General features: G+C 32.0%; 2 protein-coding genes across 3 annotated transcripts; one reads left to right on the top strand and one right to left on the bottom strand.

The window, feature by feature from the left end:
• Positions 1–134: 134 nt before the first annotated feature.
• LOC108913029 (transcription initiation factor TFIID subunit 8) lies at positions 135–1,387 on the top strand. The gene is made up of 5 exons (XM_018718486.1): positions 135–406; positions 471–569; positions 626–813; positions 869–1,019; positions 1,076–1,387. The coding sequence occupies exons 1-5, from the start codon at positions 280–282 to the stop codon at positions 1,372–1,374; spliced, it is 864 nt and encodes a 287-aa protein (XP_018574002.1). The 5' UTR covers positions 135–279; the 3' UTR covers positions 1,375–1,387.
• Positions 1,388–1,569: 182 nt separating this feature from the next.
• LOC108913027 (angiotensin-converting enzyme-like) lies at positions 1,570–27,094 on the bottom strand. 2 transcript variants are annotated; one of them, XM_018718484.1, is made up of 9 exons: positions 26,925–27,094; positions 12,551–12,847; positions 9,921–10,176; positions 7,177–7,483; positions 2,695–2,847; positions 2,504–2,628; positions 2,275–2,450; positions 1,938–2,221; positions 1,570–1,859 (listed from the first exon to the last, which is right to left on the bottom strand). In XM_018718484.1, the coding sequence occupies exons 2-9, from the start codon at positions 12,779–12,781 to the stop codon at positions 1,580–1,582; spliced, it is 1,812 nt and encodes a 603-aa protein (XP_018574000.1). In that variant the 5' UTR covers positions 12,782–12,847; positions 26,925–27,094; the 3' UTR covers positions 1,570–1,579. The 2 variants fall into 2 exon arrangements, with proteins under 2 accessions (XP_018574000.1, XP_018573999.1); XM_018718483.1 differs by lacking the exon at positions 26,925–27,094 and adding an exon at positions 21,876–22,142.
• Between the last annotated feature and the right edge of the window lie 2 nt (positions 27,095–27,096).

The raw sequence follows: 27,096 nt of genomic DNA on the forward strand, positions 1-27,096 counted from the left end.
GTCCAGGCCTACACGAGATGAGGCAGGATAAAGAGGGATAATCCCCCTCGATCCCAAATCATTGAGGCCAATTTCTAGCCATAGAATAATGGCGCGGCGAGTGTTCAGTGGTGTTGTATTGTGTTACTAGAAGTTGGGTTATGTATTCTTGTGTTTTGTGGCTAGTTGTGTTATTATTATATTGAATTGAAACTACACGTAAATAGAAAGATCTGTCGTATGTTATCAATCTTTTGATTAAACTGAATATCAAAAGGAAAGGATTATCAAAAAAGCAGCATGGAACAGCAAGTAAATGTATACCGTAAGATGCTAGCAGTTGCAATATCAAGTATTTTATTAGAATATGGATGTGATACTGCGGAAAAGGAGGCTTTAGGAACATTAACAGAAATGATACAAGCATGTATGTATAGATTTCTGGTGTACACTGTACACTAACTAATTTCATGTTTGTTTCTATTTTTCAGTTATAACAGAGATCGGTGCATTAAGTAAAAGTTTTTGTGAATTAAGTGGTCGATGTGAACCTGTAATAGCGGACGTTATATTAGGCTTTGTAGAAATGGGTAAATTGTTAAAGCACAGTTGAAATTTTCATCTCTGCATTATTTTGATATTATAGGTTATGACTTCAGTAACTTGGATGGTTATATCAAATCTAACAAACACGCAGTGCTACCTGCACTACAGCCACAACAGCCCCAAAAGCAACTAAATATGTTATCTGCAGGAACTAAACAACCTTTACCTCCACATATTCCACAACATTTTCCACCGTTTCCAGATCCCCATGCTTACGTCAGGACTCCTGTAAGTATTGTCTGTTCGTCAGAATGTGCAGAATTAAATAAAACATAATTTTCAGACCCATAAACAACCAGTTATTGATTACGAATCTGTAAGGGAAAAAGCTGCTATTCAGAAGCGGGATATTGAGAAAGCTTTGACTAAATTTTTAGCCAAAACCAGCCCAACACATAATTTATTTGATACTGATGAAGCAAACATATTTCCATGTAAGTAGAATTTTTGCGAACATGATATTTTAATCCAATTATAACTTTTGTCTTAGTGGTAGCAACGAAACCTGTATATCCACCTTACCTAAGTGCCCTGCTTCCCCAAGATCAAATCTTCGATCCTGAAGATTTAGATTTTGATCCAAAGAGTCAGATAATACAGCAGCAAAAGAATCATGATAAAGCCAAGAAACGTATTAAGCCCGAAATTAAAAAGGAAGAGGAACCTGGAGAATTATTGAATGATTCCGTAAAAAGTAACGAGGAAAATACGACCAGTAACAGTTATATCGATAATCCCTACTTAGCTGCAACAAAGTTACCTGCGAATCAGGTTATGGATGTTTCATGACAAGGAAAGGAACGATTTCACTGACTTCATCTTGAATTATGACTATAAACTACTATTAAGTGAATTTATTAAGTGCAGGATATCAAGTAGAAGTATCGAGTTGAGGTAAAATGTTTTCAGTAGGTTAATAAGTAACAACTAAAACATAACACATCTTTACTGTACATTTTCAGTTATATTACACTCTACTTCTAATTTAAAAAATTCACAGTATTAATCTTAATATTATCACAAAAATAACTGTATTACAATCGAATAATGGTTTGTTCGCAAATCCATAAAGTAAAGGTTGAAATAGAGCAGTATCTTCTTTATACATTGTCCACCCCACTATCCTTTCGTCCCTGTTTTGCTCCATCAACCACAGCATTAGGGGTTGGAAGTAGTCCAGCATGGCATCAGCGGTTAGGCGATTAGAGTCGCCCTTTGTCAGCATTTTTATTATGTCCTTCCAGTGTCTCGCTTTACCCACCTTCATTATATCGCTGAAAATTAGTTTATAAATTGTGGATTAAAAAAAAAATAAAATAAACGGGTAAAGTACATCTTAAAAAGAGACTTACATTAACACCCTACCCGCTTCCCTGGAACGATATATATCGCAAGAGTGCAGTGGTCCATCATATCCGGCTGCGTCACACATTGCTTCGTGAATTTGGAACTCCAAGAGAAGGGCTACATAGTATCGGATATAAGGAATATCGGCTGGAATGTGTCTCTTAGCAGCTGCGTCAAAGTGGTTCTCAGATCTAGGTACCGGTGGTACAATGCCTTGCAGTCTTAGTCGAAGGTCCCACCAATTTCGATTCATTTTGCTCACTCCGCTCTCAAAAATTTGGTACCTCCACTGCAAATTTACATTATCAGTGGTAATTTTTTTATGAAACATACAAAGTATACCTGATCGACTAAATAGGCAAAAGGTGCATATGCAACTTTTTTTAAAGCCATAAGTAATAAAAAGTTAATGTTACTTTCATATATTTCTGTGTTATTGTTGAAGAGACCTACTCTTCGTAAATGTACTGGGTTAAAAACTGACAAAGTTATAGAATTTGCGACACCTTCATGGAATCCTAAAACGTATAAAATGTATAAAATAGGAAAATTTTATATAGATATATCAAACCTGGGTTAGCTCCATCTCTGAATAAGTAAGTTTGGTCTGAATAATACATATAATATTCAATATGAGTCATTTCATGATGGATGGTAATCAAATTTTTCATATTGACTTCAGTGCACTGTTTTATCCTAAAAATAAGAACAAATTATTTAAAAAAAAAGGAATCCCATTATTTAAATTAGTTAATTTCTCACCTAAAATCAATTTTATTACAAAAGTCCCATGCACTAGCAGTGCATTGTGCTTTTCTACCATTGGGTCTTTCCAGCATGGAATGTCTCCAGAATTCTGGAGGCATTGGTTTTAATCCAATGGATGTAAAAAACTCTTCAGCCATTTGAAACATCCTATAAAAAACATTATATAGTACGTCAGTAAAGTAATGCACAAATGTAATAAAAAGTCAAGTATTTTTTTACAAAAACTCCCTTAAACGCTAAATGAATCTTTATACTTATAGATCATGAGCTAGCGCACATGGGTGTGGCGTCATCAAAAAATGTCTGGCATTTTGAGGTCTGAAAAAAGTAAGTTAATGAAAATAAGGGTGGTTTTAAGGGCCGACCCGTGTTCGAAAATTTGGAAAATTAATTTCCTTTTGCATGAAATAATTTGGATTTCACTCATGTTAAAGTGTCTTAAATAGACATTAATAAGTACCTAACAATTTTCAAATGCCAGATGGTTTTAAATAGCCGAAAGGGTGGTTCATAAGGGTGAACTTGCAAGAAGAAAAAAAAATGTATAGTTTACTTTTTGTCCGGCAATCGAAACAATGAAAATTTTTGTTATGAATATGATAAAAATAAATTGTCAGACGGTTTCCATTGTTGGGAGTTGAGTATCTCTGCGGAAAATTATGTGAAAATTTTTAACATTTTTCAGTGTACAAAAAAAGACGGCCATTGTCTTTGCGGTATTATAAAATGTTATTCATTTTTCAATGCCAGACAAATTGGCCGGTTCTAAAATTTATAAATAAATAAAGGCGTGAAAAAATTTATAAAAATTTCCATAATTTATTTTTGTCTGGCATTTTGCATTTCAATTAGAAATGTGCGTATAAACACAACATACAAATGCCAGACAAGTTGAGCTATTCGAAAATGTATAAATGAATTAAAAAGTTACAAAAAAAATATTAATAAAAAATTGGGTTTCTATTTTCTCTAATTTGAACGATTTATATTTGTCTTGCATTTTGCATTACTATTGAAAATACATATTTATACTTCAAGTTAAAACGCCAGACAAGTTGTGTTGTTCGAAAATTAAATTAAATTTAATAGTTGTAAAAAAATTAATGAAAACTTCAGTGTCTTTTTTTTGTCTGGCAATTCGTTTTTTAATAAAAAATACATTTACAAACTCAAATTAAAAATGCCAGACACGTTGGGCTGTCCGAAAATATATAAATAAATAAACAAAGTTGTAATAAAATAATAAAATGATTTTAATTTACGAAGGTTTTTCCTATTTTCCAGCTTTTCTTGGCTAGGTAAGTCACTTCCGTTGACAGCATCAGATTCAGTAGGAAATTTTACGTCGGAAATAGTATCTTGAGTATGTTTCCCGAGTAATTACAGCTTATAATATAAAGAGGAAAAGTCGAAAAAAATGGGAAATTGTATTTTTTTACAACTGTATTTATTTATATATATTTTCGAACAGCCCAATTTGTCTGGCAGTTTTAATTTGAGTTTGCAAATGTATTTTTTTATTAAAAAACGAATTGCCAGACAAAAAAAGACTGCTGAAGTTTTCATTAATTTTTTTTACAACTATTTAATTTAATTTTTTTTTTTAATTTTCGAACAACCCAACTTGTGTGGCGTTTTAACCTGAAGTATAAATATGTATTTTCAATAGTACTGCAAAATGCTAGACAAAAATAAATCATTTAAATTAGAAAAAAAAAGAAAACAAGTTTTCATTAATTTTTTGTAACTTTTCAATTCATTTATACATTTTCGAACATCTCAACTTGTCTTGCATTTGTATATTGTGTTTATACGTGTATTTCTAATTGAAATTCAAAACGCCAAACAAAAATAAATCATTTAAACTTTAATATATTTTTAACAAATTTTCTTTTGTCTGGCACAATTTTTGCATTTTCCAATTTGTCTGGCAAATTTTTTGTGAAGAAATATGGGTATTAATTTTAAGTACCCGAGATACCAGGCAAATAGTGATCACTGAAAAATGTTAAAAATTTTCACATAATTTTCCGCAGAGAAACTCGACTCCGAACATTGGAAACCGTTTGGCAATTTATTTTTATCATTTTCATAACAAAAATTTTCATTGTTTCGATTGACAGACAAAAAGTAAACGATGAATTTTTTTTTCTTCTTGCAAGTTCACCCCTGTGAACCACCCTTTCGGCTATTTAAAACCGTCTGGCATTTGAAAATTGTTAGGTACTTATTAATGTCTATTTTTGCATCAACTGCCAGACATTTGAGATAAGTGAAAAACTAATTATTTTATGCAAAAGGAAATGAATTTTCCAAATTTTCGAACACGGGTCGGCCCCTAAAATCGCCCTTATTTTCATTAACTAACTTACCTTTTTCAGACCTCAAAATGCTAGACATTTTTCGATGACGCCACACCAATGTGCGCTAGCTCACGGTGTATTATGGTATACTTTTCCATCAGAACATTTTTTAATTGTTAATATTTAAATTATCTGAATAATAAGTATATCTGGCTGGGTGGTTTATTACATTAATAAATACCCATTTCTGGTATCATATAAATACAGGGTGTCCGCAAATTTCACCGATAACGTTTGACTGCATACTCACGATTATAAATAAATACATTCTACGAAAAAAAGTTAAATAAAAACTTTTTGGTTTTTGAGTTACAGGCCTTCAAAGTTGTAAAAATAAAACTAATTTAATTAATAACTTCATAACCCTTTTACCGTTCACGTTAAAATTTGGCACATTTATTTGGACTATTATGTCGTATTATTTCTTTCTAAGTTTTGGTCAAATCAATATACTGGGTGATAGTTTTCTGCGGTTACTTCTCCCTTTTAGCGGTCAAAACTTTTACAGTGGTCGTATTTTTTTAAAACGGGCAGCAACATTGAAAAGGTCGTTTTATTTAAAAAAAATGTTTCTTGAGAAAATCGCCTATAGAAAGCCATTCTTGAGAAAAATGGCATTATTTGCAGGCCTGTATATTTCAGTTTGCGTAGCACCGTCACCGATTTACAACTTCAGTTCAGTGGGTGATGAAAACAAGATGTTAATTGCTATGGCTATCAGGTGATGTCATTGTGGTCGTGTTTCTTTAGGATTCTCATCACTCCACACATGTAAATTATGAAAATCTATAACTCCGTTCCTTGTAAAATAAGATTCGTCGGTACACAACAATTTTTGAAGCGAATTATTATCTTCTGCCAAGCCATTCACAAACCAGCCACAAAATTGTAAACGTGCTTTGGGATCTAAATTTTCAAGTTCTTGTGCAGGACTTAAATGAAATGGCCGTAGAAGTTGCTTTTTTAAAGTTTCGTGAAATTTTTCTTATCATTTATGCACTTCTGTCGCGGCAACTGAATTGCATGAATTAGAACATGCTCTATTCTGTGCAACAAAATTGCAGGGATTCTAGTTACTTTTATGATGGTTTGTTTGTAGCTGTTGTTGGCTCTTGGTTATGGCTGGTGTTAGTGACACTGTTGAAGCCACTATTAATGCTATACAGCAATTTACTTTTAAATTTTCATCCATTGCAATGTTTTGCTTGAATAAAAATAATTGTTTACAAGATACAAGAAATTTTACATGTTAAACAATGCACAGTTGGTAAGACTACTGTAAACTAAACAAATTGCAGCAATTTTGTCCCATTGCCCATTGTGTGATAATAAGCATGCCTTTTTATCCCCGCAAAATCCCTGCAATTTTGTCGCCACAACTAAATTGTATTCTCTGATACAAGTTCTAGACAGATTTTAGTATCCCAGAGATTTTGTTTGTGTTTTGGAAACAAAATTAATAAAACAGTTGAAATGTTGACCTATGAAGATCAACTTGCTGTTCTAGTAACATTTTGATTTTTTTCTTAACCTCCTCTTGGCTGATTGCAATAATTTCACACATCTGATATCAAAAATCTTGTTTAGTGTTCCTATACTTATATTTCTCAATTTTGAAATTCCAACCATTGAAATTAATTAAATTTATTATGGATTTATATGTAGGTAATAATAATTTATGATTTGCTAATAACAATAATTTAAGTCTTTGTTTAATCTTGATCAAATAAGCCCAAAAATTGCCACAATATTTTTGTTGTGGCAATAAAGATCAACATCTTTAAAAAATTGCTCTGTAGCTTGAGTGGATATGCGGCTTAAAATATTTAAAAAGTCTAACAACCAAAATAGATGTCTTTTCTAATTTAGTTGTCACTTAAAAACCAAATACTACTGATATAGACAAGTCGAATATTCCAATTCGTTGGAAAACTGTTTAAAATATAAAAACTTGTTAAAAAAATCGTCCATAACTTCTACTTTATTTGTGTAAGTGTTTTTCAGAAATAAAAATTACCTGACCCTTTATTAAATTGATGCATTACTTTACAAATGCACTACTTTTTCTATACAGTAAACTTTTGTTACTTTCTTCCTTTTCTGAAATTCATACCTCAAAGGTGTAAAGCCTTGATGCAACATTTCATCGCTGACATCAATGTTTTTATATTCCGGATAAGGCAAAACAATGTCAGCGATATTACTCCAATCTTGAGCCCACAGATTACCCAAAATGTGCGCTGGAAGGGGACCATCTGGTCGAATGACATTAGAACCATATCTCTGAAGTAATTTTCTTCTCACATACGTTAAAAGCTGCTTGTAGAGGGGAAGCAGCTTTTGGAAGGACCCTGCTAGTTCATTTTCTAAGTTGGAATCTTCGTATACGTAACGCATTTCTTCCCCAGCATCTTGAAATCCTATAAATTCAATGGTAGAGTGGTGTGTTGTACAGGTTCGTCACATGAAAATGTTAGATTTGATTGCAATTTCATTTGTCTTTGATATCCGAAAAGTGAAATATGGTTTATAATTAAACCTATAATTGTGAGAAAGCATTTTAACAAAATGAATATGCAAAAATATTATTGTGTTTCATTAAAAAAAAAACAAAGTTGGTATCATAAAGACCTCAAACATCATAACAACAAAATTATAGACCTGGAAGTAGTGACATATATTTTCAAATTTTTTTGCAAATATGTCGCGTTCGGTGTATCGGAGTTGTAAAGTTGTAGAGAATTTAATTATCTACAAGATTCGTCTCGCATTTTTTCCGAAACCTCGCCCCTTTCGAAATATTTAAGGTCAAAGTTTCAAAAACAGGTTTTTCGCGAGTATCTCGCACCTAATGTATTGGGCAATGATAAAGTTGAAACGTTAACCTTAATTTTTTTCGGATTTGGGTTTGGGACACTTCAAATTCAGCTTGGAGGGAATTTTGTCGAGGTTTCCTACTTTTTTCCTCTAATTTCCTTAGGCTATAGTACAGAAATGATTATTTTTAAAAAATTACTTTTTATTTATACTGAAATGTTTCCCAAAATGTCTTTCTATTAAAATATTGTTTTTTATTGGCCTTAAAATTACAGTTTCACATTACTAATTTTAAGTAAGTACCTACATATGTCATTGTTCCCCATTCTTTAATAATTTTTTGAGAAATTTCAATGAAATATGATATAAAAATGTAATTAGGTACGCTATTTAATCAGTTTGTTGTCAATAGTGGGAATTTAGAGGCCAAATTTCAAAGAAAAACACCAAATTTTCTCAATTGTCGACGTTTCGTCACTTATCGTGACATCCTCAGGACACTATAAAATTTAATAATTTCAAAATTACATCACAATTTATAAATAACAAACTTAACATTAAAATATTAAAAAAGTGTGTCTAAAACATTACAATAAAATGAATACAGTAATATCTATATAAACATGAAAAAAATTACAAATACAGACACACTAACAATTTTTATATGTCACAAATTTAAAACAAAAGTATTAAAATTACATAAACAAAATGTTTTTATATAATAAATAATAAAATAACAAAATATGGTGAATGAGAAACGCAACAAACAACAATCTGTACATAACATTCGAAAAAGAAAAATTAAAATTAAATCTGTATATTGTTTATATGTTACTCACATTACAGATTTAAGTGCTTCACTGTGTTTTCCTAGTCTCGTTGTACATAGTATGTCATATAACAATCTTGGACAGTATAGATATAGGTAGAGAATAGCGTACACATACATCAAGATCATGTATTAAAATATAAATCAAATTAGAGTTATTTTATCGTAGGTACGAGACTAAGGGTGAACAAAAACCAAACAAAAAGTTTACAAACATTACCTTTTTATCTCCTCTATAAGGTTAAAATATGATCTACTGAGGGTTTCAATATCCGATCTTTTATTTACCGAGTGTTTTTCTTTTTTCATGCATATCATTTCATCTAATAAACGTTTTTTGATATTATTATATTTGCCAATAATCTTCGTTGAATCATAATCAAAACGATGTAAATTACTATAACAGTGTTCGGCAAGTGCAGTATTGTTACTTTTTTTTTTGGCTTTATTGGATTTAATATATTCATACAATCTCTCTTATGTTCCTGAATACGAGTTCCTAAATATCTACCAGTTTGACCTATTTAATGATTATATTTTGTATTTATATATATTTAAAAGATAATTTAGTACCCTAAGGTAGTGGTGCCTGATTTGCCAAAACAACTTACGGAGTTAATCGTTAACCTTGTCGGCTTATTTCACACCGAAATGTTGAATATTTTGGAATATTACTAAATTTGCGTTCATGCGGATTGTTTTAAAATACAATAGAATTATTGATTTCTCTTGGGTCTTAAACATACAATCCGATACTGCCAGGAAGATAGTTCCTTTTCTACATGAGAATATATGCACTGTGAAGCTCCATGAATGATATATCGACCAAAGCTACAAACAACCAAAAGTTTGTCACTATCTCCCAGTCTATTATGTTCAAGTGAATTTTCTCATGAGGTCCCATAACAATAGAGCCATATATATTTTCTCATGCTGTTATAGACAGAATTCTTATAGACTCATAACCGAAATTAGAATACAGCTACATCAATTGCAGTTGTATTGTAACAACAGCAACAGAATATCTACAGCTGTAGCTAGTCAGCTATAAAACAATTAGTAAAAAAGTTATAAAATGTGAAAGAAGAGGTTATATATGTCATTATTATGTAGATCATATTTTCCATTAACAGCTCTTTATGTTAGTAAACTCTAACTACCATTTTCTAAAGCTTCAAACACTAACAAGGGGTCTGAGAACATTTACTTACCATTTATTCTAGCAGCTTGGTTAGCCAGATCAACGTATCTCATGAATTTATTTTTCATCTGGGGACCAACTCTGTCATGCCATTGTGTCCATATGTGAGTCAATTCAATGTTGTTCCTAGACTCTGCCATGATTCTTTGTATGTCTGGATCTAACTCCAAGTCGCAATAAACGTGCTTATAGTCGCCTGTTGGCCTAAATGGACATACCCTGACGTGTGCGTACATGTCTTTCATTTCCGAAATTAAGTGATAAATCTGAAAATATATTGTGATTTTCTAGTAACTGACTGTCATTTATTCTGTAACGATTGAGCTAAAGAACAGGCATTTTATGACTAATGTATGTAGGGCGTAAAGGTTCCTTAATAGGTTTTCATAAATAACAATTTTTTTGAACAGTGTAGTGAGTTTTACACTTTATATTAAGTAAGATTTTGCGTTTACGTTAACTACTTTTTAAATATTGGCCTCTGAACGTGGAGCAATTTTTCAAGAATAAAAAATAGAAATTATTTTGACCGAATATGTGCCTCTAAATTAACAATTCCATACTAAAGCATCTACATACTATCAAGTCCGTTATAATAAAATTTGAAATTCGTTTTTAAAATTCAGTCATTAACTTTTAGTTTTGATTATTATCATTATTAAAATAACAATAGACAGTCATATATGTATATATGTACATTTAAAAAAATTAATAACAGTCAATAGTATAGTGGGATGTCTAGTCAAAGAAATATATTTTTTTGAAGTCGGCATACTGTCTCTTTATTGTGACTTCTTCAGGGCTCTGAAATTGAACAAAGGAATTCTCAATGAAGAGACAAAACGCCTACATAAAACAAATTTTGTTTTTCATAAACTTTCATTTCCCCGTCCAATTATACCTACTACTATTATTATAATAAGGCCAATAATTATTTTGAAAAGTACTATCAATTAATAATAACTTGTCTAATGACGAAGAAAATATTACATTCATCATATAATATCAGTCCACGTGTTTTGTTATTGATATACTTTTGCTTTCCTTAATGTTACCTACACATAACGATAGCAAAACAAAAGCATTTATGAAAATTTTGATAAACATTTTTGTTTTAAATCTAGTTTATAAGTATTAAAAAATAATCAACATTTTATCTAAATAAAATTTTGATTTTTCTTAATCCTCTAATTCTCATCCACATCTGATTTTATTGCATATGTGAAAGCAACTTTTGAAAAATATCTATAAACACATCAAAATATTTTAATTAATCCAGTTTTTTATTGAAAAATTACATAGAATTTCTATTTCTAGGCTAAAACATTTCTAGGCTAGAAATGTGTAAATATTTTTTTCCATCTACGTATTTCAAGTAATTTAGGGAAATTTTGTTAATATAAAGATTATTCCCTTTCAAATTCCTTACTTTAATTTTTTAATTTCTATGCCTCGTAATAAAATAAAACTCATCGCGCTAATCAAATTTTCCAGCGCATTTCTCGCTGGAAGAGTTGATGATTTTGTTTTCCTTTAAGTTTATACTGTGAACTAGGTATTGTATTTAACATTTTTCTCTAAAATGCTCTCCCGCCGAGTTATTCTGCCATTCCTGTACTTTTGTTAGTTTGACCTTGTGGGGGGCCCAAGGTTAGAAGGGAGGGGTCACTCAAAGTCATATTTGAACGTAAAATTTCCACTCTTCATTTCTGGGGTGAAAAGTATAGGGTCCTATTTGAAAAATCACATTTGACCTTGAATGATCTTCAATGTCAAGGTCAATGTCAAGGTCACCATCGGATAGCCAGCGAGAAATCCTGAAACTTTTGTATTTAACATTATTCTCTAAAATGTTCTCCCGGCGAGTTATTGTGCCGTTCCGGTACTTTTGCTGTACAGGGTACAGCAAAATTTTTTTACAGATTTTCAGTAAGTGAAAAAATCAAATCTATAGCTTTAATATTAACCGTGATAAATAATTTCTCTTTCCTAAATTTTTTAAATGGGTCCATGTTGACAGAGCATCTATGACGTCACACCACTCGAATGATCCGACCTGACGGCGCTATTTGCTATTGTCTTGTATAGTTTTAACTTTTGATATCAAATTGGTAGTAATATTTCTTTTTTAATTAGGTCTGATAGTTTAAATTTGTTTGTTTTTGTCTGTGTCCATAGCTAGAGATATTATATATAATGTATGTGAAATTATTTGGGCTAGCTGCTGACGTCACAAGTCACAATATGACTTCAATGCGATCTTGTTCCGTTTTAGTTAATTTATTAGATGGAGAAATTGTTGAAAAAAAATCAGATTTTGGTTGATGGTTACTTTCTCAATATGAATAAAAAATATGCTAAATGAGCCCAATGGCAAATTAATTTAGTTTCAAACAAACTTTTTTGAGTATTTCGTGACTCCATGTTCCAAAGAAAAAAACATTTTCAATTATTTCAGTTAATGACGCTTTTTTTACAAAGTTAACGTGCTCCTGTCAAGTCTTGGTCCACACGCTCCTCACCAGACTGCCACTTTAAAATTTACGGCACACAAATAGTGAAATAATAAAGTCGGCCTAAAATTTCTGCCGTTAGCTCCCGAACTATTTAGGTATACTCTGTGTAATAGTAAATACTAGCCTCATTATACTTATCGTCCGACAAGCAAGCCCTGGTGTTGCTGGTCAGCATCCGCAGTTGCCTCCTCACCGTCGCATCCTGCAGCATCGTCCAGTCGAACGCGGCCGCCCTGCTCCACGTGAACTTATCGAACTTGGCCTTGTGCGTCTGCTCCTCCACCATGCGCCTCTTGTTGAGGTCGGTCATGTTGGTGGAGTAGGCCCACTGGGCGGAACTGACCCGCAGGCACATCTCGGAGGCTTCCAGGTCGTATTCGCGAAGGAACTGCTGGGCCTCGGCCAGGTTGGTGTTGGTGCCCTGGGGGTTAGAAGACACGCTTAAGTTCATCACAGTGAATCGATTTTTATTTATAATAACGTAGGTAGTTATTCTTTTGGTGAAAAAGGGACTTTTAAGAAAAATCGAATATTGTAAAGCGTCTCAAGACTCATAAAACATGGTCTTTATTTAAATTTAATGTGTAAATACTTCGTTAATACTGGCAGATGTTCTCCAAAACAAGTATTGACTTCATGGGGTTCAATTTGTTTCTGATATACAGGGTGAGTCAGTTTTTTGTAGTAGGATTTTAACAGTTGATCCTATAAACGTAGGTCTTAGAACGCTTCGTTTGTGAGATTTAGGGTGTTGAAAACAAACTTTTTTTAAGAATTTTTCTTAACATCTCTAAAAGACCAACATACAGGTTCGGAAAGTACCGATGGTCCATCTGCCGTTACGTGTGAGCGATAAAGTAAGACATAGAAATCCATGCGATAGAGTAGGATGGCTATAATGAAGGCGTCTAATAGTCACTGCCCATTTCGCCCTTCCACAAATGAAGACACCGGTGCAAAAAGGAGGCAGCTCCATATATTTACGATTTTTCGTTTTTAATCGGTACAAGTTTATTCAAAGGCGCTCCATCGATTGGTGCAGAAACGAGGCAGCTCCGTTAACTCATAAGGGAAATACAATGAATATATAGATGTCTCCTTATTGGATTCGGTGCAAATAGGGGATAGCTCTGGAGCTGCCTCATTTTTGCACGGAATGAATAATTCATACTTTGGCTGCTTGGATGCACCCCTGCAATGTAGAAGACTTCGCCCTGACGTTAGTAGGTTATTAACCTTCAATTCACTTTGCTATTCCGTGCATTTTATGAAATTTAGTGAGTGTGTCGAACAATATAGTTTTTGTAAAATGTCGGCTAGTAATAGTCCAAGCAAACAATTTGACGATTCGAACAGAGATCCTGATTTGTCTCCCGATGACGTTGGACCTAGCGTTAGACAATTTTCTGTGTTTAGTGCTGAAATTTCATCGCTGGTTCTAAGTGATTCTGAAAGTGATGGCGGTGAACAGAAACAAACAGTTGTGAAAAAAACAGTTGTCAAGAAACGAGCAGAAGATGAAAGTAAGTGGACAAGAAATATTGCTAAGAAAAGGAAAGCTGAAGGAAAATCTTACATCGGCATTAAAAAAAAAGTCTAACCAAAGGAGACCACCAAAGACCCAATCAAAGAAAACCAAAGACCTAACCACCAAAGACCACCAAGACCACCAAAAACCCAACCAAAGGCCAACCAAACCAACCAACCAAAGACCCAACCAACTAAAGACCCAACCAAAAGAAACAAAAATTTAGTATATCTTCTTATCGTGTCATGGAGTACACAACAAAAGGCGTGGAATGCAACAGTTCGGCCAGTGCCTTAGTTAAGGACTTGTTTGCCCTTCAGAAACATGGCGTAACGTTGACTATACCTCCTTCTACATTACTCTTCTACTTTGGACCGTTTTCACTTAAGCGCCCCAAATACCTACATGTGAAAGAACTTACATCAAAATATGTGCCTTCTGAGTGTATGTGGTTTTATGACGGGCTGAAGTATCGAGGAGAAAAAGATTAGTTTGTGCTCATTTATTACATTTGATGATTATAAATCGCACTGAAATTTGTTTGACATTTTTTTAACTTTCCGGTGCAAAAAGGGGGCAGCTCCAACGTTTTCTTTTTGCTATTGTTATCTAACCAAATTTCCAAAAAGCGTACTTTGTGAGTATATTATGTATTAAGTACTACAGCTTAACCCTACATATGAATCAAACATATAAATTCAAAGGATTCGTAGTAAAACAGTTTTTTGCTTCTCCTGAAAAATTTGCTAAAATGGAGCTACCTCCTTTTTGCACCGGTGTCTTCAAATAAGAAGTGGATCTTATTTGTGGAAGGGCGAAATGGGCGGTGACTATTAGACGCCTTCATTATAGCCATCTTTCTCTATCGCACGGATTTCTATGACTTACTTTATCGCTCTCACGTAACGGCAGATGGACCATCGGTACTTTCCGACCCTGTATATTGAACAGAAATTTGGTATTAATAACACATTAGTTATGGTGAATAAAACAAATATATCTGTTATCCATTTCACACACCAGTGACGTGCCTGAGGTGGGTTACTGCCCCCTTTAAAAAAATAATTCGTATGCCTGTGAATTTTTCTGGAAAATTCTAAATTTTAATCAATTCTGAACAAAACAGCTCTCTTTAAATTTTGTATAAAATGAACGGTTTTTGGTTAAATTCATTTGGCATGAAACTGTTCCAACGATATTGGCAATACCATTGTATAAGTAAATACTTATACAATGGTAATACATTTGTAATAAGAAAAATATGATGTACCCTGAAAATTAACAAAAACGATTAAATGTCATAACGTTGACATAAGAACGCAGTGTGTGTCAATTAGTTCTTTTTTTAAGTTCTGTGTTTATTTTTTCATGCCAAATTTCAGTTTAATATCTGTTGGTCTTTTAGAGATATTAAGAAACATTCTTAAAAATTCAATCATTTTTGTTGATTTTCAGTACGAATTATTTTTTTAAAGGGGGCAGTAACCCACCTCAGGCACGTCACTGAAGAGTGAAATGAATAACAGATATCTTCATTTTATTCACCATAACTAATGTGTTACTAATACCAAATTTTAGTTCAATTCAGTTCAGTTGGTCTTTTAGAGATATTAAGAAAAATTCTTAAAAAAAGTTTGTTTTCAACACATTATATCTCACAAACGAAGCGTTCTAAGACCTACGTTCATAGGAACTTTTCTTATTAAAAAATGATTCTCTATCAACTGTTAAAATCCTACAACAAAAAACTGACTCACCCTGTAGAAATAGTATTGACATGTGGTAAAGTATTTTGTATGTTAATACATTTTATATAATCTAAGTTTGTATAGAGACGGTTGCAGAGCAACAAAAACAAAAAAGTTGTTGAAAAATAAATTAAAAATGATGACATGTTCTAAATTCTATTAATCTATTTGTGTAGTTGTACAACCTTCAGGAAATAAAGAAAATTATTTAAATCAGCACAAGAGTTTATACAGTCCACTCTATCGAATAACAACTTGTTAATTGTAAGTTACACTTATTCTATAATAATTTATATACAGATACATTTTTATAGCGACTATAATTCATAGAAACTGTAAACATGTAAACTGAATTTGTTTTTTTGCTCAGAAAATGAATTATTATTAGATATACACAGGGTGGTCCGATTTCGGGAAGGCACCGCCAAGTTCTGAAGTGGACCTTCGATAAGGTTTTTGATATCTGGCCTCGTTGGATTTTGAAGAATCTTTTTGGTTCTCTGGACTTGCCATGGAACAGCCACATAGTCATGGTTCGAGTTTTGTGGCCGTCCTGGTGTAAAATTTTTGGAAAATTCGAAATTGCACACAGAGAGATAACACTCATGGAAATCCATACAATTGTTCCTAAAATCGCGACAGGATCAAATTGTATCAAACTATCATACAATATTGTTTGAAAATTTGAGAAACTCTACAATTTGGTGGTAAAAATTTCATAATTATTGTAAAAGTAATTACAATGTAAATGTCGGATTTTCATACAATTTGTTACTGTCACTATTTTAGGAATAATTGTGTGTGAATTTTCATAACAATATTTTCTCCGTGTGGATTGCGTTATGATTACAGTCCGACACGCGACGTTCAGACCGGGAATGAGCTCCGGTGCTAGACTGGCAAATTTGCTAGTGCATATTTGAAATTCACGAACAAGATGATTTCGGTCAAGCTTAGTACCTAAATTTCATTTAAAACGGACAACTATTTTAAGATTATTTGGAACAAAATATTTTTTTCCAAATTTAAACGCCAACTACCGGCTAAATAAAGGAACCCAATGCTCACTATTTTTGAGAAATGTAAGCTTATGGTTTTATTACACTGTAAAAAAATCACTTAAATTTCACTCAATTTCACTAAATAATTTATCAATTTCTGCCCACACCCGATTGAGTGAAATTTTTAGTATGAGTATCTATAACTGAGTGAAAACTATTGCATCAGAAATGATTGACAGAAGCAATATGTAAGTGGTGCCATCTTCACGGCGCCATTCAGGTTACTCGAAATTAATATATATTTAAACTCACCCAGTAATGAGGACATTTACTCTGATTTAGGTACAAGTGCACCAAGTAGTAATAGTTTACGTGAAGAATTTATTTACGGAGTACCTATAAAGAATTGAGTGAAAGTACTCAGTTTTAGTTTAAGTATGAGTAAAATGATCAAAATGCCCAATATTGAGTGAAAATGTACTCAATAATTTCACTCAATGGATTAACTCCGAACCTTTCAATCATGCACACCGATTTTTATACACTGTAGGAACGTGACATATTCCTTACTTCGTAATATGCTAAAATGAGGCTGTTTTTCTCTAATTTCTATGATTCCAAGACTTAAGCTTTTATTTTATGCCGAGAAAATTTAAAACTAGCTTCAGACTATAACATTGGCGCATTCGCCAAATATTAGAGTAATTTTTGATATAATGTTTAACTTCACAAAATATTGCTAGCATTTTGCGAGCGCTTTTATTTATTTAACACACTGTTCAACAGGTACTATCTAATTATAGAACAAGGGTACTAAAGACAATAATAAAAAAGTACATTAATTACAAACAAAATTAAGAGGAACACAAAAATACAGAACATTATAAAAAGGAAATAAATAAAAGCTATACACTAAATAAAACATGTGTTATGTTTTGTTTGTTATGTTTTCTTTAGAGCTAAGTCTAGGTACAGAAAAAGATAATTTAGATATAAATTCTTGGCAATCAGCCAAATTAAGTGAAATTTAAAAAAGAAAGACCTGTGAAAAGTATGCATTTCCGTCTAGTTTCAAGATTAATAAAGGAATGTCTACTTAAAAGATCTTCATGCGGATATCCGATATGTGCATAGTAGCCATCAGATTTAAAATTAAAAAAAATAAAAAAATCGGCGCTGGATCGATTCCAATTTATTAATGTGGACACCACTGTGGGAAGACCATACAGGATGAAGCATATTCAAGTTTCAATCTAACGTAACTAAAGTAAAGAAGCTCTACACTTGAAAAATCGCTACAGTTGCGAAACGATAGTTTTTCATCAAACAACGCCAAGGTCTCGAAACGTTTTCGGTTGTGATAGAACGTTATCAATGTTGTAATTAAACATAAAGCTTAATTATTGAAAAAAAAATATGAATTCCTGAATTTAAAATTACAATACAATTATTCTATAAAATGTATAGCTAGTCTTATAAATATTTATATATTTTAATATAACTTTATATACTTAGGCCATACAACACAGTATTTGGTACATTTTGAAATATAGCTCACACTGACTTATACTCAATACTAATATTTTTTTATTTAGGTAAATAAACAGAAGTAGATATGTGAGTGTCACTTTTTTCTTGAATCTCTAGGTGCACTCTCCTACAGTAATTATCTTAATAATTACCAATTTTTTTATTATTAACTGTACGTTAAAACAAACTCCTAATTACACCACGCGATGTGTGACATCCCCGCAATTTACTGTTACCAGAAGACGCGTGTGTGCTGTTTTGCTTGCTACGCTACTTAATTTCGAACAATATGTAATGCGTTTTGACCTAAAATTAGCCAGCGGAACGCCGAGAAGGAAGAGTTCTAGTGAAATTTTCGACATAAAATGTTAATAAGCGTTTCTTAAACATTACGATAAGTAAATTTAAATACCGGGATTATCTGATCGTTGTTATGTGTTAACAACAATTAAAGCAATTTTACATACCTACATGTTTTGATCGGTCATAGAGTAGGGGAAATTGTTGAAACTACTATACAGGGTTGTTTAGGTATAGTGTTCCAAAATACGAGTCTAAAATATCCAATGTAGAATATTGCACATGTTTAGCAGAAATTATTGAGATATTGACCGAAATTGAGTTTGGGATATGTCAGGGTACAGTTTTAGGCCCTACATAGTTTACGTTGTACATTAATAATCTGCCTTTCTGAATAGCCATTGTTGTATTTTTAGATTCGCAGCTGACACAGCTTTTCTTTACTCAGCTGAATCTTGGCCTGAGCTGAAAAATAAAGTTCATAATTTTAAAATTATTAAAGCGTGATTTGGTGTGAACAGATTAACTTTAAATTGCAACAAAACTAAATATTTACCATTTCGCCACCAATAATTTGCCTTCCCTCCACATCGACAAATTCACAGAAATAAAAGGTAGTAAAGAGGGAATAGCAATAGATACACATTTAAGATGGCACGTCCAGATGAAAATGTATTAAATAAAATCAATCAAATAGGCAAGAATACTATGCATTAGTGTAGTTTCAACTTGTTTATGGTATTATTGGATGGGGAGGAGTAAACCGTATTTACTTAAATTGTTTAGGTATTGAAAAAAAGATTTAAAAGAATCATGCATACACAAGAACATAATTTAGGTATCTATCACAACAACCGTATGAAAAAAGTAAAATACCTACTAGATTTACGGCAACTTTGTTGAGCAATATTTTAAAAATAATTAAGGTTTGGCAGCTACAGTTCGTAATTTTCGTACAAAATATGGTCGGTAATAGTGATATAGGTATATCACTATTACCGACCATATTAGGTAACTATCAACTGTGAAGATATTAATTGAAAAATTCAGGGATACTGATTAGTGATCTTAAATACTCTGGCCCTTCAACAAGTCTTATAAAACAAAACATCGAAGCAATTCGTGAGAGTGTTGCTTAGAGTCCAGAAGAATTGGATATTTCGAGAATCTCTCTACAGCGTATCGACAAAATTGTCTCATTTGGTGTTCAGAAAATCCACAAGTGGTTGTTGAAAAACAAATAAATCCATAACGTGTCACTGATTGGTGCGGCTTTTGGACTGGAGGCATCATCAGATCATTCTTCTTCGTAAATGCGACTGGCTAGGTAATAACAATTAATGATACTCGCTATAGCGACATGATAATCCAGTTTTTGTGCCTAAATTGCAATATATGAATGTAGACGACATGTGGTTCCAACAAGACGGTGTCACATGTCATACAGACCGAGAAACAATTAAATTATTCCATGAGTAATTTTCTGGTTGTGTAATTTCCCGTTTTGGTGATCAGAATTGGCCGTTTAGATCATGCGACTTAACGCCGTTGGACTTTTTTCTTCAGAGATTTTTGAAGTCTAAGGTTTATGCCAACAAACCCACGACCACCCATGCCTTGAACAAGTATCTAACCCGTGAAAGAAGGAAATTGAGCGCTGTATTGCCGAGATTTCGCTCGGATTTATGCAAAACCGTTATGGAATATTTCGACAATAGAGTGACAGCAAATCTGTGGAGGCCATTTACCCTACAGGCTATTCCGTACATAGCCCTATGCTGTATACTTTATGAATCAATAAAAAAATTATAATTTCTAATTACAAACCTGTGTATTCTATCAAAATTACTTCTTCTTCTTCTTTGGGACACCCTTTGTCCTATGTCTATGTGATATTAATATCATATATTGTATGGATCTTATACTGTAGTAGATATATTTTGAATAATATTATTGATTCGTCAACACAGAAAACTTTATTTTATATTTACCTACACTTGTATGTTCCTGAAATAAACTACGACTTAATTTTATATTTATATGATTCACTTATAAGTGAACATGTTACGTCATGTGTTACGGTTATTAGTGTACGGAAATTTTAACAATTATATAATTGAAGCCCTGTTTAAACAGCATGTAGGCTTCTAAGGCAAACATTTTATTCCACTATTTATTTTCTTAACGTAGGTACCTACTTCTAATACTAAAACCAAACTATACTTACTGGATAAAGAAATTGTTGAATAGCGCATTTCATAGCACAGTATTCGTCATTAAGAATTTATGTATGATATCGACCTAACGAGTAATTTATTAGTACTATATTATTTTCCTCGTATTTTAACTACTTTTTTTTAATCTATTTTATAGTATTTTTCATCTCTCACTTTGTGTTGTGTGTTGTGTTCATTTGACTTGTGTAAATAATATTTTGAATATTTTGACCCCAATAATGAAATTAAACTAAACTACTAGTTATGAATGTACTGTTAGGACTCAAGTTAGTAAATTAACATTATTATTAATGCTTTTTGTCATAAAACTGACTAAACCAGATGTTTCCGATTTCCTTTTCAACTAAATTAGTCTGTAACTTGGTGAGAAATGGTTGTAGAGCAATTGAGAAAAAGTAAATTGAAGTTTGAAGTTTCTACTTCCAGAATCTGAAAGTCAAAATTGTTTTATTGTTGATCAGCTTTAAGGAATCGTAAAAAATCCAACCGAAAACAACTTTAAAAATGTTTGCTTCCATTTTAAAAGGTCCGCCGGTTTCAATATTTTTTTGGCAATCTCATCTGTCAGTTCTTTTAGTTTGATTCATCCTCTTTAATCTAAGCTTTGTACTATAATCTGTCGCTGACTTCGTCAAAGAAAAAAATTACCTTTTTGGCTTTTATAACTAGCCCGGGAACTGATGATTATATAGAAAATCTTTGAAGCAAGATTTTGAAAACGTTTTGATAAAAAAATAATTTTGATGCAAGAAATTTCAGATTCAAAAAAGGTAAAAAATAACATATTTGAGGATTTTCACTAAACTTGATAGCTTTACAAATAATGAATAGACTATGGATATTTTCAGTTTGTTTTTTAAACTCAAAGTATTCCAAAGAAACCCTCGAGAGTTCAATCCGCTCGCTGCGACTAGAGACTTTTTTCCGCTAGATTTCCTATGATTTCTTAAAGGTGGACAACGATATTTTTGATTTTCAAATTTTTTTTCTCAACGTGTTGTGAATATGGGAAATAAGTACACACTTATAATTAAGTAAAAAATACTATACTATTAAATTTGGATCACCCTTTATGTTCACCAATTTTTTTTTTTTACATCAATACCTTTACGATTTGCACATCTGTGTCACAGAAAGTCTCTTGACCGAAGACCAGAATCACTAGAGCAACTAGTTGCGCACTCTTGATCATATTCACTTCTTTGGACCGAAAACGAAGCAACGGTTCATGTCTTGCCGCCCGTATTGAAAAATGTACTAAATGAAATCAGCCCAATGTCGTAAATGAAGGTGTGTTTGAGGGGCTGGCGTGACAAATGATTCTTCAGTTAGGTACGTTTCACGGAGCGGAACAATCGTCGCGAAGATTGCTTCTCTTGGCTCGTGCCTTGTGAGGAATTACATGACTCTGTTTGTGAGTCAGACTGGATTGGCTTCACATACCGATAAAGCAGTAGAGCCAAATCCAGGAAAGTCATTCCTCCTTATTTATTTTTTTATTTCTCCTAACTCTCCTACAGATAACTACCTTTATATAACATATAGTGTGACTAGATATCTCACAAACTTAAAACTTGGAACGCAAAATTAGATTTGACTTCTAGGTCAACGTAATATTCTTATTAGAACTCGGAATTTATTTTCTTTGGTTTTTATTCATTTATTTATGCAAAACGTATTTTTATTAAAAGAAATTGAATTCCGGAAAAATAAAAAAATATCTATAATTTTCTTCCAGAATGTACCAGAAAGTTGATATCAGAATATTTCTTTATTTTTCTTTTTAACCTTATCCAATATTTCAAATGTTATTTCGTATAAAAACAAAAAACAGGGGTTTGTTTATAATAAAAAAAAAATAGAAATCAATGATGCAGTAAGTCTGCAAAAAGCCCAATGTGTTTGGAAATTAATGTAATGTATTTTAAATTACAATGGTAAATCGTATAACTAGTATAGTTAAATTGAATGATGCAAACTGATAAAACTGTAATTATTGGAAAACTGATATGTGTCATCTGTCATTGTTTTATTTTAAACAAATGATATGAGCCACCTATGACTGCATTTTTTAATAACATTTGATAAAATGCGGTTCGCCTCTGCCCCTTATAAGATTTACCATTGTACAATTTTTTTTTCTGTAGTTGATCATTCGTTTTTTTTATATAATTTATTGTTTGTTAGTATGTGATGTGAATTATAACAATATTTTAAAAGAATATTTTGTCTTAGTGTGATTTAAATAAAATAATAGATTTTCCTGTTATGATACATATTGAAGTCGACATATCTCGAAAACAAATAAATATAGGGAAAAACTTTATATTACTCAAAATTTAACGATCTTTCAGATGGACTGTATTTCCACGTTCCAGGGAACAAAACATTTTTTTAGTATCGCTACATCTGTACAGAAAGTTGTGAATTAACAATTTGAAGCTAATCGAGGGAACTAGCAACCCCAATTTTCGAAACTAAAATAAATTTCTTCATTTCGGAGATATTGGCAGCGGGAATGTTAAATGGAACACCCTGTATATATTGTTAAATTTGCCTGAACATTTTTTTTTCATGCAAATAGTTAAATTATATGTAGTTTACAGTTATTTAGAGAGCTTGTTTTGATAAAAATGAGATTTATTATCAAAAATACACGAGTACTACTACTTTTATTTTCATTATGTAAAAATATAATATAAAGAACAAAAAACGAAACAAATAAATAGAAAATTTTGAATTTTGGTATGTTAAAAGGCAAAAATTTGTGGACCCCCCTATGTCTCTGGGCCATCCTCATCACAGCAATAAAGAGTGCTAACCGATAAATTCAAAAAAATGATAAAAACTGAAATCATTCTGCTATTTTTCTTAAAGATTAAAATAAACGGTGTCCCAAAAGTAACGCAAGATTTGAATTGTGCGTCATTTTCATTCCGAAGAGTTGGCCGCCTTAGGGTTACTGTTGCAGTAAACCATTGCAGTTAGACAAAATGAAGCGCTATACGACGAAGAAGATTGTGAAAATTCATTACAAGTACCGAGAGTATGTAGCTGAGACTGTGAGCGAATTACGTGGAATATTCGGTAGAAGAAACGCTCCGAAACATTGAAAAGATTAATTTCCAAAATTAAACAAACAAGTTCGGATGCAGATAATAAAAAAAACAATCCAGCCTCGTACTGGCCGTTCCGCCGAAAATATCGCTATATGGTGAGTGATGGAGTGGCGAAAATTCCCGTAACCTCAGTGCGCCGTCAATCTCTGAAATTAAATAAAAAGCACAATGCAGTGGATTTTAACAAAAGATCTGCATCCATTCAAGATTCAGCTAACCCAGGAATTGAAACCAGACGACAATTTATTGCCCCGGACATTGTTGACTGCTTGTACCAAATTGTGCTGGATGTTGGAAAATCAACAAGTGGACGACGATTTTGTTACGAAAATCATTTTTAGCGACGAGGCGCACGTGATAACGACCACTGAAAAGTCAGCCAAAGAGTGATAATGTGGTGTGAATTTTACGCTGGTGGGGTGGTTGGTCCATACTTTTTTGAAAATGGAATTTGAATGAAAAACGATATTGAGATATGTTATTGAACTTTTTGTGGTCTCACCAGCAGGATGGTGCCACCTGCCATACGGCACGTGGAACTATCCATTTGTTACGGCAGAAATTTAATAGACGACTCATCACGTAACTTGAAGTAACTTGGCCACCAAGATCATGCGATTTTACGCCATGTGACTTTTTCCTCATGGGGAATCGTAAAGTCCAAAGTTTATTCTACTCAAATGAATACCATTTCTGTATTAGAAATTATCTGTCCGATATCCACTTCATATTAAATGACAATGTCTACCCTTTAAAAACATGTAAAAACTTTTTAATTAATAAACTCTTTCTTCTTCATGTGAAATATCCATTATATGTAATATTAAATTTGGGTTTTTATGCTAGTTATTCGTAGTACCTATTTCATTGTCTTCCAATAATTCGCCGACAAAATTCTATAAGATTACTATCCAACCAAAAATAAGAAAAAAAATGTAACCTAGGTCCACAAATGTTTAGATTTTGTGATATGGTGATACAGTTTTTTTTAGTCATTCATATTTATTATACACATTTTTTAATATAATCAAATAATATATTCAAATTTGGTATACTAAATATTTTTTGAGGATGGACAAAATGAATGAATATCATTCAATATAATTTACATTTTTTTTATATCACGACTAGCCATTCTAAATTTGTTTATCGCGACAACACCGACTCCTTTAGTTTAAAAGGTATTAAGTTAATTCAAAGCAAGTCTAAAATTTTTCCTAAAATTCTCATCTAACGAAATCATATTTGTTTTTTTTTTTTTAGGAAACAACTATTCTACGGGTTAAAGACCCGTTCAACATTGAATAACCTCTGCAATATTTGGCAATGTTATTTTACTCATATTAATCAATAATTATCTAAATAAAATAAATATAATTTATAGAAATATTATTAATGAAAAAAAACATACATGACATATTTTTGTTCAATTAGTTTAGTTTTTTTTTTATTCAAATTTTAGCCATATTTTTTTCCAGTAAATAATGCATTGAGTTGAAATTTGGTACAAGCTGGTTTTTAAGAACACAAAATACGTCAGTGTTGTTAAATTTTAATCGTCTGCTCTCTCCGAGTCATTTTAGCTTTGTTTTGGTTCTAAAATCGAGAACTGTTTGAAATTAATTCTTAATCGATGCAGAACTATATGCCTAAACAAATGCGACTCATTAAATTACTAAAAATATAATAAAATATTATCATATTATTCGAAAAACGAAGCGTTTGTGAACCTACGTTGTTTCAATTTTTTTTATTCCTAATCAATCGATCCACCTGTACAATTTTATCGGTGAAATATTGCAACACTCTGTATATTAATAAAAATGATACAAACAATATTTGCATGTCTTCAGAAAAGGTCGTGAACGCTAATTTATTCTTCGCCCGGGGCTTCCAAATTCCTTCGACCGGCCCTGACCTAATCCTTGATGGGCTGTGCAACTCAACAATGCAATATGATGGGTTTTCCGGTTTTCTGATTCAAGGCAGCACAAGACTCACATTTCAACACGCAAACTTTTTCAAAGGTGACCTGGAGGTAATGCTCGTAATTGTTATTATTCTACTACTAAGGACATTTATATTATCTAGATTGGCATTATTTTAATGCTTGCGCGTGTCATAATCACATAAATTTATTTAACTATAATCATTTTCCTGGATATTCATAATGACACTGAACCACTGAACAAAAACATAACAATTAGGTACTTACATCTTACATAGGTATGTATATACGATGCTTAGGAAAAAAAGCAACATGTTATTCTTCTGATGTCTGTACCTGTATAAATATTGGAAAAGATAATTAATTTATTCATCGATTTTAATTTATGAAATTAATTAAATAATTAAAAATCAGCAAATTTCATTTTTATAGTAATTTATTAATTAATGAAAAAACTGCAAAGTGCAATAGAAAATAATGTTATTCTGAATTATTAATGGTTCATTTTACTAGTTTGAAANCAACAAAAACATAACAATTAGGTACTTACATATGTATAATAATAATAATGTACGGACAGAGTTTTGATCCACATTAGTTTTATACGATGCTTAGGAAAAAAGCAACATGTTATTCTTCTGTCTGTACCTGTATAAATATTGGAAAAGATAATTTATTCATCGATTTTAATTTATGAAATTAATTAAATAATTAAAAATCAGCAAATTTCATTTTTATAGTAATTTATTAATTAATGAAAAAACTGCAAAGTGCAATAGAAAATAATGTTATTCTGAATTATTAATGGTTCATTTTACTACTTTGAAATTGTAATTTTAAAAAATATAAAATGAGATATTGGATGAAATCAACTAATAATAAATTGTTTTTGCAATTACCGATTACCGCAAAATTGGTTTCTAGATTTCTAGATTAAACCCCTTCACGCCCACACTATTCTACGGTAATGAGTAGTATGTATTCTTTTGGCACACGCATGCGTGGGATACTAGCAACGAGATACGCATTATGCATGTGCGAGACGAAAGATGAAACATGAGTGGCCTCAAAAAAGAAAGATACTCACATGTTTAGGTCTGTGATTTATCCATAAACTCTTGTAATCAACGTCGGGCTGTCAAAGAACAATATGGCAGTTGAATAGCAATAATTTTACGTAAATTTTCCTGCAATTTTTAATAATCGGCCGACACGTGTCGCGAAAAAAGTAAAAATTTATGTGTTGAGTGAAGTTTTGT

Source organism: Anoplophora glabripennis, unplaced genomic scaffold (assembly GCF_000390285.2).
Source record: "Anoplophora glabripennis isolate ALB-LARVAE unplaced genomic scaffold, Agla_2.0 scaffold757, whole genome shotgun sequence".
In the NCBI taxonomy this organism is placed as follows: domain Eukaryota; kingdom Metazoa; phylum Arthropoda; class Insecta; order Coleoptera; family Cerambycidae; genus Anoplophora; species Anoplophora glabripennis.